General features: G+C 37.8%; 1 protein-coding gene across 8 annotated transcripts in view; it reads right to left on the reverse strand.

Annotated features, from left to right (window-relative positions):
* Positions 1 to 21,755, reverse strand: part of tsc22d1 (TSC22 domain family member 1) — an 89,578-nt gene that overhangs the window by 45,770 nt on the left and 22,053 nt on the right. The window contains exons 2-4 of one of the 8 annotated variants that reach the window (XR_507356.3): positions 21,184 to 21,351; positions 17,918 to 18,026; positions 14,902 to 16,795 (exon numbers count right to left, since the gene is read on the reverse strand). The exons of 1 other annotated variant lie outside the window; for it this stretch is intronic. Coding sequence is in view for 2 of the 7 variants with exons in the window: in XM_008119506.3 (XP_008117713.1) it covers positions 21,184 to 21,242 (59 nt within the window). In the remaining 5 variants the exon portion in view is untranslated. Of the gene's footprint in view, positions 1 to 14,901; positions 18,027 to 21,183; positions 21,352 to 21,755 lie in introns of those variants that run through there. 6 more of the 8 variants (XR_507355.3, XR_010004425.1, XR_010004426.1 and 3 more) reach the window with 6 other exon arrangements.

Raw genomic sequence — 21,755 nt, forward strand, 5'->3', positions numbered from 1 at the left:
AATGTCGGCTAGGGAAAAGGAGGAACTGAGAAAATACATTGATAAAAACCTAGCGAGGGGTTTCATAGAGCCTTCAAATTCCCCTCTAGGGGCGCCTGTGTTGTTCAGGCGCAAAAAGGACCAAACGCTGAGGCTCTGCATTGACTACAGGGGCCTGAATGCAATCAGTTCTGGAAATAAATACCCCCTACCTTTAGTGAAGGACTTGATCGCCCAGTTATCGGAGGGACAGATATTCACTAAATTGGACTTAATTGAAGCGTACCATAAATTGCAGATTAAACCAGAGGACAGGTGGAAGACGGCCTTCTCCTGTGCATTCGGATTATTCAATTATCGTGTGCTCCCTTTCGGTTTGTGCGGCGGAGGCGCCGCGTTCATGCAATTAATCAACGAAGTGTTGCATCCATTGTTGTACAAGGGAGTCTTTGTTTTTTTAGATGACATATTGTTAGTATCTCGGACTAAGGAGCAACACATAGAACTAGTCAGGGAAGTCCTGCAAAAGTTGAGAGAAGCAAAACTGTATGCGAAGCTTGCCAAGTGCGAGTTCAATAAAGACCAGATAGACTTTCTGGGGTATAGGATTTCCTCCCAGGGAGTGGCGATGGACCCTGCGAAGGTAGAAGACGTGAGGGGGTGGGAAGCCCCCAAAACACGGAAGCAGCTGCAATCCTTCCTAGGGTTCGCAAACTTCTATAGAACATTTATCAAGGACTTTGCGCGCCTCACTTTGCCATTAACGGATTTGTTAAAGACTAAAGGTAGGGGAGAAACAGCCAAAGTGAAGGCCCCAGGGGCCAAACTGACCTGGACAATAGAATGCCAGGAAGCTTTCGAAGCCCTTAAAAAGCGTTTTACTGAGGAGCCTGTCCTACAGCACCCTGATATGTCTAAAGCCTTTGTATTACATTGCGATGCGTCAGACCGGGCATATGGGGCAGTTCTGCTACAGAAAGACGAGGGGGGGAACCTGAAGCCATGTGGCTATCTGTCAAAAAAGTTTAGCGATACAGAAAAAAACTGGCCGATTTGGGAGAGAGAAGCCTTAGCGATTCTAAAAGCACTAGAGTGCTGGAGACACTTTCTGGAAGGAAGTGGAACACCGTTTGAGGTGTGGACTGACCATAGAAATTTACAGTATCTAAGATCCCCTCGTAAACTATCAGCGAAGCAAATTAGATGGGCCCAATATTTCAGCCGTTTTGATTTCAGACTCAGATTCTTCCAGGGGAAACATAATATACTCGCTGACGCTCTCTCTCGGATGCCTCAGCACGGGGGAGGAATTCAGGAATCTGAAGGGAGTATTTTTCTTGATAAGCAATGGGGCCTGGCAGTACTAACTCGAGCACAAGCGGCCAAAGAAAACAAACGTACTGCCATTTCCACGGGGGGAGGAGAAATATGGGAGGAAGAGTTGAAGCGAGCGTATGGAATGGACAAATGGTTACAAACAAACAAAGAAAAGGGAGAATTGTGTGGGGATTTGGTGTTTGTAAATAAGAAATTGTATATTCCTGAATGTTTAAGACGAGAAATGTTAAGGAAGTACCATGATAACAAGGGTGCGGGTCATCTAGGCCCCACCAGGACTATTAAACTGTTGGCCAAACAATGCTGGTGGCCCGGAATGAGGAAAGACGCCAGGGGATACGTCACGCAGTGTGAATTATGTGCAGAGGGAAAAACACCACCGGGGAAGCCCCAGGGGCTATTGCAGAAGGTGGTGGAGCCCATGAGGCCATGGGAATGCGTAGCCATGGATTTTGTAGGCGAACTACCCCCCAGCAGAGGCCACAGATACATTTGGACAATATTGGACCTATTCTCAAAACAGGCACACTTTGTGGCTCTGCCAAAACTCCCTTCAGCTGAAAAACTTGCTGATTTGTATGTGAAGCATGTATATCGCCTACATGGGTGTCCCGACAAGATAATTAGTGACCGGGGAGTCCAATTTACTGCAAAATTTTGGGGAAAATTCTTACAGCTGTTAGGAGCAGAAAGGAACCTGAGCTCGGCCTTTCATCCCGCGACCAACGGGGGGGTCGAACGTACCCAACAGACACTGTGCCAATTCTTAAGGATATACACCAATTATAGACAGGATGATTGGGCGGACCTTCTTCCGTTTGCTGAGATGGCTTTTAACGGGGCCGTACATTCGGCCACAGGTCGTGCCCCATTCGAAATAGTATACGGACAGGAGGTGGCACCTTTCCCCAGGCTACCCGAGTGGAAGGAAGGGGAGGGCCAGACCGACGAGGAATGGCCGGCCAAAATCAAGCAAGGGTGGCAAACCGTGGTAGAGGCATTGCGGGAAACACAAAAGAAGTACAAGCTCTTTGCGGATCGTAGGCGCCGAGAGGGGGACAAATTGGGCGAAGGAGATCTGGTTTGGCTGAGCACAAAAAACCTGAAATTGGGGTTCCCATCCAAGAAATTGGCTCCACGCTATATAGGGCCATTCAGGGTAGCAAAAAGAATAAACGAAGTGACCTATGAGCTGAGGCTACCAAAGGACCTAGGAAAGGTACACCCGGTATTCCATTGCAGCCTGTTAAAAAAGTATAAAGGAACTCTGGACAGCGGAGAACAATAGTTGTGTTTAATCTTTTCCTTCCAGGACGAAGGGGAGGAGGACGCCATGTCAGAACCCTGCTACTAGAGCCTGGATGTGGCTCTGAGTTTCAGGGTCACTGACATTGATAAGACACCTGCGTCCCAGGACTCGGAGGAGAAACGGCTGATGGACTTGGCGGGGAATTTGCGCGGGGTTTTACTGAGCGGGAAGAGACTGTTCAAATGAGGGGGAGGGTATATAAAGGAGGGTTGGCCGGAGCCTCCCATTCTTGGCTTTTCTGATGTTCATGTTTCCTACAGTAAAAGTTCCTGGTGATACCACAGAGAGTCTCGTGTGTTCATTCAGGAGCGGCTGTGGTGAGCTGACACAGATGATTAAAGGTATGGAAAACAAAACATATAAGGAAAGGTTGAAGGAGCCAGATATATTAATTTTGATAAAGAGAAGACTGCAAGGAGACATGATTGCACTCTTTAAATACCTCAATGATTGAGACAAAAGGAGGAAGAAACAGGCCTTTTCTCTGCTGTCCAAGAGGGTAGGGCCTGGTCTAATGATTTGAAATTACAGGACAGCAGATTTTGACTGAACATTAGAAAGAAGCTCTTGGCAGTACAAGCAGTTTGGCACTGAAAGCAATTGCCTAGGGAAGCAATGGGGTCTTCTCTGGATGTTTTCAAAAGGAGGCTGGATGCTTGCTGGGGATACTTTGGCTGAAAAACTTGCACTAAGCTAGGAGTCAGATTTGATGGCCCAGGAGGCCCAACTCTATAATTATATGATCCATCTAGCCATCCATTTGTCGGCAATATACAGTAAGCATTGCACTGAAATGCACAATTAAGACACACATATTAAGGAAGTACAACCCATATCACTCAAGGGGCATCAACATTTTTATTAATCCAAGAAGGCTTCACCAATGTTTACCCATGGAAAAACATACTTCATATCTTAACCTAGTGTGGGCCTTTTAAGGAGGCTGTCACATGCCCCACAGTTTATGCTCTCTCCCTCAATCTTCTGTACCACCTCATATTTCTCTGACTCCTTGTACCATTATAAGTCTCTGCTCCACCCTGTGTACGCAATGTCATAATATTTTATGCACAGCATTTTCTAGTTCTCCCAGCTTCATTCGCCTCTGCTCACTTCCTTGCCCTCCTCTCCTTTGATCAGAAAAAAACAGTAAAAGCCGTTGCTTATTGGCAATCTACTGGAACCAGGGTGGTAGAATATATTAAGGCTACACTATATTCAAAACAATGCACAGAATCAGTAACTGTGTAAATTATATGTAAAAGAGCAGGTGTGAAGAGGTATACAAGCAGCCCATGGTTGTAAAGGCTTGATGCACACAATTTTCATTACCAGACTAATTTGCCATTGAAGTTAAAACTTTAATTCTAGACAGCTAAAATCTGAAAATATATATTTAGGAGCAATTAATACAGTATAAAAAAGTGTAAATGTAAACATGAAATGCCACAAAGGAAAACTACATAATGAAAGCTCTGCTTGAAAGCAGGTTTCAAACATGGATTGAGAGTGTCCTTGAAATAAGGCAAAGCAAACCCCAATGGCTGTTGGCTCATCACAAACAGGATAGTCTTAACTGTGGTAGTGATAACATTTGTTTCCAGCAAATATGGGGTAACATTCTAAATACCTTTTGTTCTTACCCATAAGGAGCAAGTAGTAGAAGCTTACTCAATGTTTAGGATATTAACAGCTTATCAGCTGGGAACCTCTTCAATAGCATATAATTTGTACCATTAAATTGGCATTATCTTCGAATGAGACTGGTTTATCTGGTTTCAAGCTTGGTGCAGGACAGAAACTGCCATGTCTACACATGGCAAGGGAAAAATATCAGTGAAAGTGGGTATGGTTTGTTTTCTTGGATCTCCTGTTGGTTTTCAATATCATTAACTATCCAAATAGGCATTCTGGGTTGCACTAGTTTAGCTCCTTGGATGGTCAAATCTAGAAACCATCCATGAAACGATCCATCACTAAAAAAAAACCACACACAGTCATGTATCCTAAGTCAACACAAGAAATCTGCTGCTAAAATATCCCTGATAAGTTAATTATCTAGCCCAATGGTCCCCAACCTTTGGTCCTCTGGGTGCTTTGGACTTCAGCTCCCAGAATTCCTGACCATTGGACAAACTGGCCAGTTTCTAGGAGTTGGAGTCCCAAACACCTGGAAGACCAGAAGTTGGACACAGCTGATAGAAGCTCTACTTAAACGCTTTTAAGAAAGGACCAGACATCACTTCTGAAATTAGAGATTTTGCAAATGAGCTATTTTTGCAGACTTCTCCAAAAAAGAACTGGGGAAAGAAAACTGGTAGGTTATTGTTTGCAATTGGCAATAGAAAACAATAGGAAACAGTGGTGGTGGTCTCTTTCCTACAAAATGCTGTTCATAATCTATGAAGTCCTAACCGGGTTTTGCCCTGCCTATTTAAAAGACTTCCTTGTTGTTTATGGATGTACCCCAATCCTTTTATTCATTCTTTCTCAATCACTATGCTGTCTGTAGTTAGGCAGGTAGTGACCAAAAATAAAACCCTGTAGGTTATGGCACTTTATATGTTGAATGACCGTGCAAAAGAAGCACACCTGGAGGCTGCTTATGTCATTTAAATTCTACATCAAGGGTCCCCAAATTAAGGCCCGGGGGCCAGATGTGGCCCTCCAAGGTCATTTATCTGGCCCCCGCCCTCAGTTTTAGACTATGTCTGAAATGACTTTGAAGGCACACTAAAACAACAACAATCCTAATTAACTTGACTATCTCATCAGCAAGAAGCAGGCCCACACTTCCCATTGACATCTTGGTAAGTTTATGTTGGTTAAAATTGTTCTTATTTTTAAATATTGTATTGTTCTTTCATAGGTTTTTTTTTGCACTACAAATAAGATGTGCAGTGTGAGTAGGAATTTGTTTGTATTTTTTTTTCAAACTATAGTCCGGGCCCCCAACACTCTGAGGGACTGTGGACCGGCCCTCTGCTTTAAAAGTTTGAGGACCCCTGTTCTACATCATAACTGCTTTTACTGTTGTATGCATTATTCTGACAAATTTTACTGATTGTATTGTTTCTGCTCTTGTCCTTGCTATTTTATTTTATTTTTATTGTATTTGTTGTCACAAACTAAAGAGCCCTTTGTAGTAAACACAGCAAATACACTGATCAACATATCTTTTAAATAAACCCATACGTCATGCTTTCTAAACAGGAATTTTCTAAATGGGTCCTAATTGAGTGGCTGGATGCTCCTCTTAAGAAGCAGTATCCTTGTCATTTAAACAAAAAATACAGAAAATTCTGTAATGCTTACTGTAGTGTTCATGACATTCAAACATTCAAACCAACAGCAGAGCTAAAAGGCATCTTTTAAAAGAAAAGAAAAGAAAAGAAAAGAAAAGGAAAGAAAGAAAGAAAAAGAAAGGAGCAACATGAGGTCTGATGAAATCTGCAGAATGAGAATATGAGATTGGCTCAATGAGATTTGCTAGAGTTGTTAGCATCCATCAAAAGTAAACAGAACTGCCTAAACCTGTCAATTAGGGATGAGCCAACTTGTTCTACTGATGGTCAGCTTTGCTTTCAGTTTTTTCCTATTCATGTTGACAATTCACCCGGAGCTTAATGCGGTGACCCAATCAAAGCTCAAAGTGGGGACTGCAGAACAAAACTGGCTGATTTAACTACTGAATAGGAAACAGTTTTACTCTTCTGTGCTTCTAAACACTGCTAGATAGAATTAAAATACTTCACTAAAAACTGAAAGGAGCAGAATGAGAGAGCAAAGTGCTCCAATGTTTAGGCTGTTTAATATCACACAAATATCCCTGGAAACCAATGAGATCAAGAAACATGTGTGATCCTAACTTACATTCCTACTTTCATTTCAGATGATAAAGTCATTAATACCAACAAAAATGCCCTGGTCAGTAATTTATTAGGCGTTGCAGAGGAAGATGTGTATCACAAAATGGAGAGCTTGTTCCACAGGCTCTCACATAGAAACAAAAAATCCAACCTATAAATTTCACATTAAATCCTTTACAACATGATGGAAAGTTTTTGCTCTCTGCAAGCAGTTTGTTGCAAAATACTTTTGGAATACCTGTAATTGCTACAGGTTAAAATCAAACAAGAAGGTCCTTTATAGGCATATTTTACCAGTTCCCTGTGTAACCTAAAGGTACCCACGGACCTCTTCAGGAAACTGCAGTTATTTCCCAGTGAATACCATTGCATCTAGCATAAGTCAAAACATACTCATACAAGATGACAACAACCTGTCCAGATAAGGCTGTAGCACATCCATCAAACCTGGTTGTTTTCACTGGTTAAATATTCACTGATTCTCTCCTCCCTCCCTCATTTGAAAATGGAGATTCCGAAAGACTGAACCAGGGATGTTCTGCACCAATGCATGTCCTCTCTCACTGATCTGTGGCCCCTGCTGAATCTAACAGGGCCACAGAACTGCAGAATGAACACCAATACTGTGCTCATAAACATAAACCACCCTTTGTCCCCCCACCCCGTGAACACTGACATGATTGTTCAGCACAATTGCCAGTGTGCATTATACATGGGTCTGTTTTTGTCTTGGAACTACCCCTTTATAGGAATAACTTTCAGTTAATTACTCTAAATTCAACATGACTTTAAATTATGCCAGCTTTTATTACTCCCGTTTGGGTCTCTCATCCCACCAACAAACTCCCAGTGAGCAGAAGAAAAATGTTCATCAGCATAAAGAAGGGTGACAAAACTGCTTGTCTGAAAAGCTTTCAAAAGTTATCAGTCATGTCTGATATGTAAATTTTCATACCTACCAAACTGCATTAAAGTGAAACAAGTAAGAATCTACTTGCTGATGGGTAACCCAGTTGATCTATAAGATACTCCAGTTAAACATTAAAGTTTAGAAACAGATTAAAACAACACATCTCTCTAAACCAGAGGAAAATACACATTAGGAAACTGAAGTGGAGAGAGGAAGAAACGGAGGTCAAAGTATGAAAATATATGTGCTTCAAACCCAATTTATACAATGTTTATCTCAAAGCTCGCATTTAAGTATTATGCTATCCTTCCTCTCTTCTAATACTTCCCTTGATATTATTCTAATAATACTGTCCAAGGCCTGGAACTGTGCCAAGAGACCTGTACTGGGCGTGGGAAATATGCAACCCTCAAAATGTTGCAGGACTTCAAATTTTAACATTCCCTGGTAAATATATTCAAGGCATGGACTGTTGGTAGTTTCACTGAAACATCTGGATGACTTCAAAACTCCCACACATGTCATTCTATACACTTTGTTCCTGTTTCAAATTCTACTTTGGGTCTATTAGGTGGGAGAATTCCTTAGCAAAACATCTAAGAACTCTTCCCCAACTGAAACAAAAGCAGAATTGTTTCTGTTTCTCTCACCTTTCTCTGCTGTGCCAAATTTTAAACTGGAAGCTGCTTGGGACATGCCTTGTTGTTGTTAGCACTGAAGCGTTATGCTTGTGCCGAATGAACACCAACAGCCAGGCATGAAAGTTGCTATAGCAGTGAATTAGCAAAACACATGCTAGCTAGATGCTTCTATACTTAGATAAAACAATGCAATCGCTTTCTAAGCCAAACCTCATTTTTCATCTGCACTTGTCTTTATAAGAAAAAGACGCCAGGAGTGTTGGTGTGTGCATTTAAAAATGTGTAAGGCACAAAATGCAAACATATCATGTCTGGCATGAAATGGGGTCCACACATTTTCCATTATGGTGTTATACATGAATGGAAACATTGCAGCTAAAGAAGGTGGGGTTAATATTTTGTGATTAGCATAGAGTTGGCATGCCAGTGAACTGGATGAACTGAATATTGCTTTTTTCCCCCTATGAAATTGGGATGCTAGCAAGTCTTAAAGAACTAACCAATGCCTTCTTAAGCAGAGGCATCCCCAAAACTGTGTTTTACTTTGCAATCATTATTTGCTTTAATTTATTCCTTTCCTTTTTATGTTGAATCATTCATTTAAACAAATCTATATCAAAACTGTTAGAGGTTACACTACTTGATAGCAGTTCAAAAGTAATTTCATTATTTCACTAGTCAACCAATTTGTTTTTCTAGTTCATGCAATCATCAAACTTATTGATGAAGGTATTATTTTTGATTGTTTAATAAAGAAAATACTTTAAAAACTGAATAGGCTTTTAAAATAAAAATGCAGCCAAATGCCTGACTCCAGATAAATCCCAGATTACAGCATGTTTTCACAGTGTGCATCCAACGAAAAAGCTATGAGACTAATTCAAAACTTACACAGCAATTTTGCCACATAGTTCATTCTGCTAAAATATGTCAAGTAGCCCTCAGACCAACTTGCTCCCTATGACTATCATACAAGCCAATCATTTGTATATGCTTAAATGTTATATAGGAGATATTGGGAATCTTGTTGTTAAAAGAAAGTTGATACATTAGCTTTGTTCATTTTACTTGGGAACACACCAGGACAACTTTCTTTTCTAGAAAAGCCAAACTTTGCCTGCAATTCAAAGATTCCTATATATTTAGATTATTCTCAAAACAACCTCAAAAATGCATTTTAAAGTATAGTAGTGTAAAACCTGCACGGCACTCCATGCAGTCATGCTGGCCACATGACCTTGGAGGTGTCTATGGACAACGCCGGCTCTTCGGCTTAGAAATGGAGATGAGCACCAACCCCCAGAGTCAGACATGACTGGACTTAACGTCAGGGGAAACCTTTACCTAGTGTAAAACCTATGCACAAAAATGTAAACCAATCTATGTATACTAGAGTTTATTTCCAAAAATTTTGTCTCTTGAATCAGTTATTTTGGCAAATACAATAAACTGAAGAATGAGCACTATTAGAAACAACAGCACTGGAAATTTATTTTTGTAGCTTGAATTGTTTCCCTGGCATATGCATGGGTACACTATAGTTCTCTTAAAGTTTTATTATTATTATTATTATTATTATTATTATTATTATTATTATTATTATTTTGTTTTTTAAATTATCACTGTTTTGGCTTGTTACTATCCTGTCACTTGTTTTTAAAGGTATTCTTTAAAACTGCATAGGGAAATGTTTTGCACTGAAAATTCAGATATTAAGTTAAATGATTAAAGAAAACTAGAAATTATATCACACATACCCCACTGCCTTCACCATGCGGCATTTGAAGGAACTATTAAAACATACAATTTCATCAATCAGTAAGCTTAAAGGATGCAAGTCACAGGTACATCCTGGAAAACAGGAACCATTCTTATGTCTTTGTTATAATGCACACTACGTACTGTCAGTTATAACTTTTATTTGGGGAAACCAATCAGTGCAGAATTATATGCAGTCTATTTGTTTTAATGTACTCATTTCAAGATCTATTTACTTAGTTCAGAAACTGTCATTCTCAAGATATAATGATTTCCTGTTCAATGTGCCCAATTTTTTGTTGATGTGTTCAGAGAGAACCTCTGCTCAGTATCTTCTCTATCAGGATAGTTAGAATATAAGTGGGGATAAAAGTAGTTTTTCTCTGGACAAAAGAACTCTTGAATACTGGTAAATTATCTTTACTGTGCAAGACTTCACATCCTACCCTTCTTCCTTCAAGGAGCCTATCGCTCTCCAAGGCAATCTATTCCATTCTTGCAGTTCTTGCTGTAAATAAATCCTTCCTGAAGTAGAGATGGAGCCTCTTTCTTGTAATTTGAATCTACTGGCAGAGCTTGACCATAAAATATCAGGATGATTAAAGTCTGTTGTTACTATTTTTTTTAAAAAATGGCCATTTGTTTTAGGCATCATCCAAATCTTCAGTCTGGCTTAGGGACTCAGACTCCCATACTGAATGTCGCTTTAGCTTTTGTCCGCTTTATTTTTTAACCAGATTCTCTCAACTTATTTTCCATGCTTTAAGTCAAAGATTTCCACACAAGGATACACATCAGTTCTTGTTCGGTCTATTTCTTTGGAATAGTATCTCTCCCTTGTTACATTCTAACCATGAAACTCAATCCATTAAGTTTCAGTGAAATCTATCAAATCACATTTGCCCTTCTGTGTTAAGACTTTGTCCATCTTGTTTCTTGTCTATACTCTGTGCATTATTCTTTCCAGCTGATTTCTAGATTTTTTTCTGCCTTTAAATTGATCCTTGGTCCAATTCTCCACTCCAGCTTGAGGATATTGTCCCCAGTCTTACTCTTACACTTTGGAATACTGTCATCATCTCTCATGTAAGTCAATGCAAAACCTTCCTGATCAGATCTGTATGACTCTTGACAAACATATTCTTACCAACTACAGTGAGGAGCAATCCATCTCTTACCAGAAGCCCTTTTTCTGAAATTGAAGGAAGTGCATTATCTGTGCAGCCAGTTGCTCACTTTTGGTATTCTTCTCCCTCTTTGTGAACCATGTCCTTCATCAAGGAGCAATGAAATAACCTGTACCCCAAGCTCCTCAAGCTTTCCTTCCTTCATACTCCCTTGTAATATGTTGAAAATTATTTTGCAGCATATGTTCCAATATCAAGCAAAAGAAAAGGGTGCCTTGATGAGTCTTCTCAGCCTCTTGTTACATCATTTATCGTTGCTTATAAAAGATAGCAAACCTGTATGCTGTTCTTTATTTGTGTTGCTCAAAACCTACAATTTAGTTCTTTAAAGTTTTGCTTCTCTCTATACCATATTCAATCAAGTGTTTGGTTCCTGGGTTTAAAAACTGGCACCCTCCCCAATGTCATCCCATGTCTTGCATCTAGAACAGTCTGGTCTGAATTATCTAACAAGCATCATTCTACCTGATAAAAGTGCAGATACATGGGCCTCAAACAGCTCCACCTTCTCTTCTAGAGGGGCAGTCAGCTTGGTCATTGCAAATATAACCCCCTTCCCTTTGACAAGAAAGGGAAAATAGCACAGATTATTTAGTTTAATGAATTCATGACAGCTTTTTTCAATTGAATGAATGTCTCCATGAAAAAGGCCAGCTGAGATCCCCATCAGAACGCAGGCATGTCCTGGTACTAACGCATACTAGCAGCTAAGCATTACTTTCCAGGTAATCAGTACACAGCCAACACATTATCCATAAAAACCAACCTGCAATTAATGTAGTTTGTTATACTTTATGGTTGAAACATAGAAAACTTGATATTGGTAAATGCAACAGGATAACTTGTCTCCAATAGGATAACTTGTCTTCCAAGCAGAAGTGCTAACACTACACATGAAACAGAATCACCAAAAATATCTTCTTCGACTAGAAATCCTGTGTTAAATTTGGAGTAACGTAGATATAAAAAGATTTCAAACTGGAAACAAATGACCATGCAGACACTTGGGACAGGTAAAGACCAGCAAAATTAGAATGCATGCCATGAAGAATTTCTGAATCAAAGTAAGTTATTTAGGGAATTAATTACAAACTGATAGTAAGCGCTTTCACATATCAGGAAATATTTATTTCAGACAAGTCTTTAAATTCCCAAATGTAAAGCTAGAAATACTTTGTAGGTAAACTCATTTGGGTGAATAAGTGCATAAAACATTTAGATTTTCATTCAGGAACACCTCCTGTATCCTTTTTTTAATGGAAACTGTCACAAAACTGCTCACATGTCTTCTCTAATTGGTAACTGGCAAAAAGGAAGTAAGGGAGATCATATAAGACTGGCGTTTGAAGTTGTTCCTTATTCAAGAACTTTCTTTTAAAGCGCCTCCTTCGGGTCCTCTTCTCATTAGGAACTCTGTTTCAATATTGTTTAAAAATTACACCAAGCACTTGAATAATGGACAACTACCGTATTTTTCACTTTATAGGACGCACCGGATGATAAGACGCGTCCAGGAACTAAGGGCAAAATGGGGCGATGTGTGCCGTGCGCGCGCGCGCACGGCACACATCGCCCCATTCTCCCTTCCTGGATGCGTCTGCCGACGCATCCAGGAAGGGAGAATGGTCACATTGCGTTTATAAGATGCACTGACTTTTCCCCTCTATTTTTTGGGGGAAAAAAGTGCGTCTTATAAACCGAAAAATACGGTATTTTTGTCATATTTATTTACTGTCTTTAAGCATAATGCATATATGGATGCAATTTAGTATAATGCACTGGTTCTGACTTTTTCAAGAGGTGGGGTATAACCCTAGAGGTAAGTAAAACTGCTTACCATTAAGTAAAACTGCTTACCAATAATAATAATAATAATAATTCATCTTTATTTATATCCCGCCACCATCTTCCCGGAGGGACTCAGGGAGGCTTACAGAAAGCACACAATGGTGCCATAAAACACATAAAATATAGACAGAATAACATAAACATTGCTACAAAACAATATCAGGTTTTTTTTTTGGCCTCTTTGATTACCGCCCTTTTGAAAAAAACCAGTCAGCAAATATCCTTCAATTATACTATCAGATTGTCTGATAACATCTTTTAGTCATGCACTAAGGTCTTATGTTTATAACTTTGGTGAATTCCCAAAATCATCACAGTGAAGATCCAACTAACATAGCATTTCTTGAGAAACTGCTTCATCCTTGTTTGTTTGCCACTGTCTAACTGATAATGAGCTTACAATTGCCTCTACTTTCCAAATCACCTGACAAACAAGCCGGATTTACAGTTGGATCACATGCAGTTAATTCCATGCCTAATGGAAGATTTTAAGTAACATTCAACACTTTGCATGTTAAAAAAATGATGTGTAGAGAATTCCTTTCTAGATCTCATCCTTAAAACAGATGTTTTTTCTTTCTGAATTTATGCTTTTCATACAGCAGTACATTTTGCATTGACTTATGCAAATTCTTTAAAAAAGACAGAAACACTAGCAAAAATCAGTGTATGTGTGTGTATAAATAAATAAAACGGTCTTACAGACAAGTAATCAGTACATATGAAGTCAAGTATTACCTGCGCTGACAGCAGATTTTCAGTGTCAGACAGAAATGTCCTTCCTGAACCCTGCTCTGTAAAATCATTTAAAGGTGGGTGGAAGCTTAAATTTGAGGATCAATCTTTAAAGAGAATCAAAGCCAATTTTTAGTACCAACCATCAGTAACCACAGTCAATAATAATCCATAAAATATTCAAATAAACTCATAAAATATGATCAGGCATGCCTGTGATTTCTCAACAATTTTTTTTTAATATTTGAGGAATTAATTATGTAGTTGAGAAGCCAAAACACTTTTGTATACTGATGATATTGTTCTTTACCAGTTCATAAAACAATCCACGGAAGAAACTTTACATATACTCAATGTGTAGTGAAGCTATAAGTTACAAAATCAATCTCTCAAATCTCAGAATATTTTGGAATAAGCATCTCAGAAAAAATCTGAAGAACTCTTTATAAAAAAAAGAGAGAATCTAATACCAATAAATTATTTGTGAATAAAGGCAAATCCAGATTTAAGAAGAATAAAAGAATATACTGCAATCTATTATTACAATTGGAGAAGAATCTTAACAACTAAGAAAAATATGTATTATCTTGGTGGGGGGAAAAACAGCCATACATATGGTGATTTTACCACTCTTAATCTTTCTGCTCATGACTCTTGCAACTGAGAACTAGTTGAAAATTTGACAACATAAATTAGGAAATGTGTATGGGATAATAAGCTGCCTTGGGTTCCATAATGGCAGAATATAAATGTAATTAATTAATTAATTAATTAAATTAAACAACAGGTGATGAAAAGCTTTATCAGAAAACAACAAAAAGTGAACTTCGAGTTCAAGACATCCATTGTCAAGCAATAAAAACAGCTTAAATTAAAGAATGATACAACCCAAATATGTAGAACAGCATATCTTTGGGAAACATTTGTGGGAGCTATTAGCATAAACCAAATACAGATTTTCAATCCAATGATATTTACCTCCCCAAAATCAATTCCCAGTTTGGAATAAATCTGCTGCCATCTAACCCAGGATTTTCTCTTTTACTTCTTCTTCTACTACTACTACTATTACTACTAGTAGTAGTACTACTACTTATAAATGGAGAACTGGTCAGTTTGTAAATGACAAGCTGATCATTCTGGGGAAAGATGCTACAAGCAGGTATTTGGATTAAAGAAATCTACATTTGTTTATAACAGAAGAATTATTCACACTAGAATACCCACATCTCCCTCCATTTCACTTATTCCATACTAGACATGTGATGGAATAATTACCAAAAAAGAAAAGTTTCACACATTTTGAAGGAAAGTTAATGAAGTCAGATTCAGATACATTAATCACTATCATTTATTTCATACCATATGAGATCGAATATACTCATTTACATTCCACATATAGGAACAAATGCAAACAATATTCTATTTTTACCAACAAAAGTTCTAAATAAAACCTCTTTAAAATGGTGAAGGAATAGTCCCTTATCCCAGATAAATAATTCAAAACTATCTATACCCTGCTAGGTATGTGATCATTTCAACGACGAGTGTTTTCACAATGTTAGGTTTTGTTTTAAAAAACAGGAGAAGGAAAATGTTAGCCATCCTTCAAGAAAATACAGAAAACATTTAACATTTAATTGTAAAATAGCTTCCCCAAATCTTTAGAAATACAAGATCAAGCAACATATTTAGAAGTTTATAGAATTCTTCTGACTGCAGCAAAAATCTGTATTGCTAAATAACAGAGAAAGAAATGAAGTATTTTTGTTCAAAGAGTAGTTGGAGACTAAGGTAAGTTAAAATATTAAAGAACAACAAATCTAGTAGAGAATGTTAGGCTTAAGTTTTAAAATAGGAGAATTAAAATATTAGTGACGGTTTACTGAAAGAGTTTACTGGCTTAATTATTATAGGATAGGTTCTCCCTTTCTTCCTCATATCCTTTTATTACTTGTTTTTTCCCTCCCATCTTCATTTCTTTTTCATCTTTAACTCATCTTTGTTTTTATGCGAAACATTTTAATTATTACATAATTATTACCATTAAATCATCAATTTTTGAATAATGTAGATAGTAAAGATTTTTCCTTAATGTTTATTTGATTTCTTCAGTTTTTGTAACTTTAATAAATAAATTATGGGATGTTGACATAAAAACAAAACAAAAGCAATAAGATCAACTATCCCATCATAATCAAATATATAAGGGAATCTTCTCTAAGCTATTAAAAAATTCTGGGTCGATGTGAGTGAACCCCACACTAAAATATTCCTGCCTCTAGGACAAAATAAACACCTTGGAATAGCATGTTTCTCCTTTTATAAAAGGTTACAGATAGTAGCCAGAATAATTATGCTGAATGAAGATATAACAAGACTGTATGCTGAATAATTGCAAAGGTTCCTTTAAAAGTTAAGGAAAGTTTTTAAAAAACCATTTTGATTAAATTTGCTTAGAAGAAAATCAATTATTGACTTCTAAATTTCATTTGCTAAATACACATTATATTCTATGTTTATTGTCTTTTTTTAAAAAAAATCTAATTTTAAATTGTTAGAAAGTTCAATAGAAATGAAACAATTATTTTGCTAACAATAACCTGCTGTGACATCACTAGAATGAGAGTTTATTGAAGCATTTTCAAGAAGCGATTAACTCGGTGTCATGATGCACTTATATGTCTCAAATATTCTACTAAAAAAAAACCAACCTTTTTTCCAAGCAAGTGCCCTCCACACCTGGGGCACTACAATTCCCATCATTCCAAATTAAGTGACAATGTGTGGGGATGGTGCTAGCTGTAGTACAACAGATCTTGAGGGTGCCAGGAAAAGAGTGTACTAATAAGCTTTTGCTTGATACTAAAATTCTTCCGCAGACTATTAAAACCATGGTGCCATTCATTTTGGATCCTTTTTTAAAAAGGGTTTTCAGAACAGGCTGAATTCTTTGATCCATCAGTTACTCTTGTGGTCCTTGTATTTCTTCCATCCAATGATCCAAGTCCTCCAGGACCCAGGTGTGCCTCCTTTTTTATTTATGGTGATGTCGTTTTCCCCCTAGTTCCAAGGAGGGCAGAACTCTAAGGGGAATCCTGTCAGCAGAGCTGGGTGGTACTTTCCAGTGATTCTATGTGCATTCTTCACACTGGATTAGCAGATTCACTATTGACTCCTTTTATCCCTGGTTCGTCATGACTTCGTCTGAGGTTTACATTCTACGGAGAACTCAAATAAAGTAAGTGATGACATGTTGCCTTCTTTACAAACAATTACAAAGTATATTTCAAAAGTTACTGAAGACCCCACTAATTTTAGCTAATATAAGGATTTTCTCCTGATGAGAGGCTTTAGGAGAAATGAGACAGTGATACTTCATTATATAATTTGTTTCAAATATGTCTTGAGCTCCAATAGCATTTTAATTTTTAAACCCATTTAATTTGGTTGACAGAATCTCAACATGTCTTTAACAGAACCTTCAACTGAACATATTTGAAACAATTTAAAACATGCACCTTTCCCATGAATTGATGTGATATTACACCTGACATACTAGATCAGTGGTTCCCAAACTTTGGTTCTCCAATTGTTTTGTACTTCAACTCCCAGAAATCCCAGCCAGCTTACCAGGAATTGTGGGAGCTGAAGTCCAAAACACCCAGAGAACCAAAGGTTGGGAACCAATGAAATAGTAAGATTGGGAGATAAATTGTTTTTTCCAGACAGCAATTATCTCATCTTTCAAAATACAACCATGATTTTTTTATTACTGAATTTTTATCCAACTTGGTGGTTCATGTGTTACCCAACATGGACACTGCTTTGCCTTGTCATATGCATGGGATACCTGGCCTGTTGCTTAATCTCAAGGTGAATTAGTGATCCAGATACACCATATTTTCTAAATGCTTCTACTTACAATATTTGATAAAATGGCTGGACTTTTTCTGTTTCTCTTTTAGACATACATGCATATGCATAGAATTGTTTCTGTCACTGCTGATTTTACATGCCTTTTATAAAATTAACCATTGCTAGTAGAACACATGCTCCTGCATAAACACATGACTTAAAAAATTTCAATGGCTTTCTAATTACTGGTTTAACAGGCCTTTGTCCTAAAGACCAGTTAAACCAGTAAAGATATATAACATTCTTAGAGAACACAGTGGTCAACTAGAAATACAATGTTAACAAATGAACACTACTTACAGGAATACTGAATTATATTCTATCTTTAAGAAAATACCCACAGAATGATAGCTTTGCAGTACTGCAAATCAGGTGTGTGTTGGCTTGTAATATTTTCCTTCCACATGTCAAGCATATTTACCTACCTGCTTGGCTCAGTCACATTTCCCAGCTTTTGCACTAGACATTATTAACTTTGGCAGTGCCTCTTCATGGGCATACTACTGTGCAATGTTAGACTCAGTCATTCTGTATCTGTTGAAATATTAGCATTAATTTTAGATCACGTATAAGTTAAGGGGTAAAACAGAAGGGTGGAAAAAATCAGAAAAGTAGGAAGGACTACATGACAAGTCCTGATCAAACAAACACACAAACATTCCCACCAACCTGAGAACCACTGTAGTGTAGGAGATTGGACGATGGGTATGTTTCAACCATGAAAACCATTGGTGACTTTGGAAAAGTATTATTTCTAAGCTTAAGATTCCTTTGAAAAGGGGGCTCATGCTATTTATGGTATCCCTGAGGTCCTTGCAGGAAAGCCAGGTCATGTGCTAACAACCAAGTGCTAATGTATTGTTTCTGTTTGGTTTTTGATTCAGAGTCTAATGGCAGTACTCTCTGGATCCCTTGTTTCAGAAGCATTTTGTAACTGAGAATACATGTGACGATAAAACACTAGAATCTAGTGACACCTTAAAAACTAACTGTATTTAGTTAAACTTATGTGTATAAGTCAAACTTATGTGTAAGCCAAGGGCAGTTTTTGAGACCAAAATTACCAAAATCATGGATTTAAACATCATCCCTGGATAAATCGAATTATTCCATGGAGATGGGAGCACGAATGAAACCTCAGGGGGCCAGCTATCCCTGGTTGCTGCCACTTCCATTTCCCCCTCATGTATTTAAAAAGGTCTTTTACCAACATACTACCGTAAGAGAAAGATCAAAGTTTTAATAAAACTAAGGTATACTATTAACTCTTATATAAAAAAAGGAACCATCCTTTCTCTCAGTAGACTGGCTAAAGGCAAGAATGTAGCCTGTCCTGAGATAACCTAAAAGAAACATGAACCTCCTCTACTCTTCCTATGTTCCACTTTGAGAGAAAGCATAAAAGAGCCAATGCCTCTGTCACTATTTTTTGGGCCACAAATTCAAAAAAGGCTAGAAGCTGCACAGTGGTGGAGAGGGTAGATGGTGCCAGTGTTTCTGGCATGAACTAAGCTTTTGCCTTTTGTCATCCTACTCAGAGAAGATGGTTTCTTTTTTATATGAGAAAAGGTATAGTACTTACATAGACCCCAGTTTTTTTGGGGGTCAATTTTAAACTAAATGTTCTCAACATATACATGAGTATAAACAATAGGACAGTACCAGAGTCCACCACATCTGATCAGTCTCTGCCACAGTAATTATCCAAAGACTTTATAGTGTCAAAATAGTTGTTAACCCTTAGGATTACTTCAAATCCCCAAAAGCTAAGTACAGATCCATACTTCTTAAAAGGGTCTCAATGCCCTTGTGATACATGGCATTGGTATTCCTGGCACCACACAAAATGGCTTGAAGAGACCAGAATACTAAATCAGTCTGAGGACACAAAAAACAGGGTCCAGGCTAAAACAGCTCCCTACCACTTCCAAGTTACAGAGAAGTACGGCCATAGCAAGCATTCAAATAGGCCATTCCACTTAAGATCTCTGTGATGTTGAAGGAACACTAAATCGGAACAAATACTATCACAGATGCTTGGGGTTAAATAGTTGAAAAGGGAGACTGCTTGAAAGTTAGATCAGCAAGCAAACTGTCCCCAAAGATAATAAGTTCAATTTGGTTGTATGCTCCTTTAGAGAGATTTTCCTTTAGCAAGAGCCATCTTTAAAATGCCTCTCCACATGAAGATGTCGATGGTTGATGTGATAACTTAAGAATTCAGTTTTAAAAGAAAAGAAAAAGAAAAATGTAAACAGCTCTGCTGAAGTCTTTGAAATTTAATGGGATGCAAGTCTGTGCAAAATAAATAAGTAGAAGTGGTAGTCCCAATCCAGACCTTTAGCTCAAAATCATGAAATAAAAGTGGTGATGGAAATTCGCAAGACTCAGAAAACAATAATATGTGAGCAGGGCTTCAAATGTTCAATAAGAAAAAAAGAAAGACCTTGTGTTCATGATGATCTTCATAATGAGGAATACTAATTGTCCAAGACCACCTGAGAAATCCAGAACCAGCGTAAATTTAAGGAACTGTAGTGTTGTACGTTTAGAAATAATGCCTGCAAGAAGCTCAAGCTAATTTCAAGGTTTTCAAAACTATCTTTTTATGCAAAGGTCTTAGAAAAAAATACCCATCACTAACATACATAACATACATAATTCTGTCTAAACTTTGGTGTCTGGTTTGCTGGAATTACTCCGAAAAGATTCAAAGATTCAATGCATGTAGGCTGTGTTTCATAGAAAAGAACTGGAAAACCCACCTCTGAGTACTTTTTGCCTAAGAAAGCCCAATGAAATTTATGGGATTGCCATAAATTGACAAATGACTTGATGACATGCGCGCACACTGGTTATGGGGTGGGGTTGCCAGACCACTCCAAAGAGATTGCCAACAATATTTCTTCAATCTTTCTATACATTGAAAAAGTTGATCAATGCACATAAGACCAGTGTTACAAATTAGATGCCACTCAGGGGCAACTGCCACCTCAAGTTTATTCCCACATGACCAAATAATGACAATCTTTGTATTTCTTCATTGACTACATGGGGGTACTGGCAAGGAAAAAAGAGGGATAACAGGGTGCACTACATGTACCCTCAAAGTCAAGAACTAACAATAACCATCCACTGCTTGGTAGAGTTGCCAGGTGACTGAAAACATAAATGTGGAACACTCTAATTAAGTAGTTTCGACTTCATCAACCGATCGTCGCAATTTAGGAATAGGGTTCTGGTGGTTCACTTACTTGAAGTCTAATATGTTCCCATATAGAAGCGCAACTGTTTCTCCATATGAACTAAGTGTAACCTGCAAATTTGTGCTCAGATCACAATGGCACTCTTGATCATGGGAAACATCTCTTATTTATCATCAACAGAATCAACAAATAAAGAGTATGCACTATGACTGCACTTCTAAGCCAAGACACCATAAACATGCCTTATGCTGCTGCAAGGACACAGACATAACACATGCTGTCATGTATTGTTCTGTGAATATAACTCCAAATCTTTCTACTATACTGTTAGATTTTACACCCCAATATTAATGTGCTCCTACTGCAGTTTTCTAGATCTCAGCTGCCACTGAGTTCCAGGATAAAGAGTCAACACTGTTCTTCTGTCTTAGAATATCAAGCTAGTGTTTGTTCTCAAACTTAAACACAGTTTGATACACACACACCTGTAAGGATGGAGGGTTGTGCTCCGCTTTGCATTCAAGTTACGGAATGCATCCTTCATGCAGTCTCTAAAGGCAGGGTAAAGTGTTGTCTGTTGCCTCTGAAGAAGTCATTTCTCCATTCATTCTCCAGTCAGAAGTTAAGAGAGTTTAGCAAATTAGCAGAAACAACTACAAAAGAAAAATGCAGTAGAAAACATAAATCCATTTTTAAAGTGTATGTTGTGTTTTCTACTCATATGCCAGAAACAAGAGATAAATACAAGTATCATAAAATTCGTAAGTGATGTATGCAGCTTGCATTAAGATATATATATAAACTTAGCAGCACATCCTATGGTTCAAACCAAAACTAAACTAAGAACAGCAGACTCTATTAGCGTCTGTGTAATAAAAAGGCAGGTAAACATAATTAAAGCCTAGTTGACATCAAGATGTTTTAACCTAACTCATTTTAAACAAGGCAAATTTATGTTCACAGTAGCTCATTCATTTAGTCTTTGCTGATTCTTCTATGCTGCACATAGGAATACCAAGCACATCTGAGCACACAAAAGCTTTCTGCACTGACCACA

This window comes from Anolis carolinensis, chromosome 3, assembly GCF_035594765.1.
Source record: "Anolis carolinensis isolate JA03-04 chromosome 3, rAnoCar3.1.pri, whole genome shotgun sequence".
In the NCBI taxonomy this organism is placed as follows: Eukaryota; Metazoa; Chordata; class Lepidosauria; order Squamata; family Dactyloidae; genus Anolis; species Anolis carolinensis.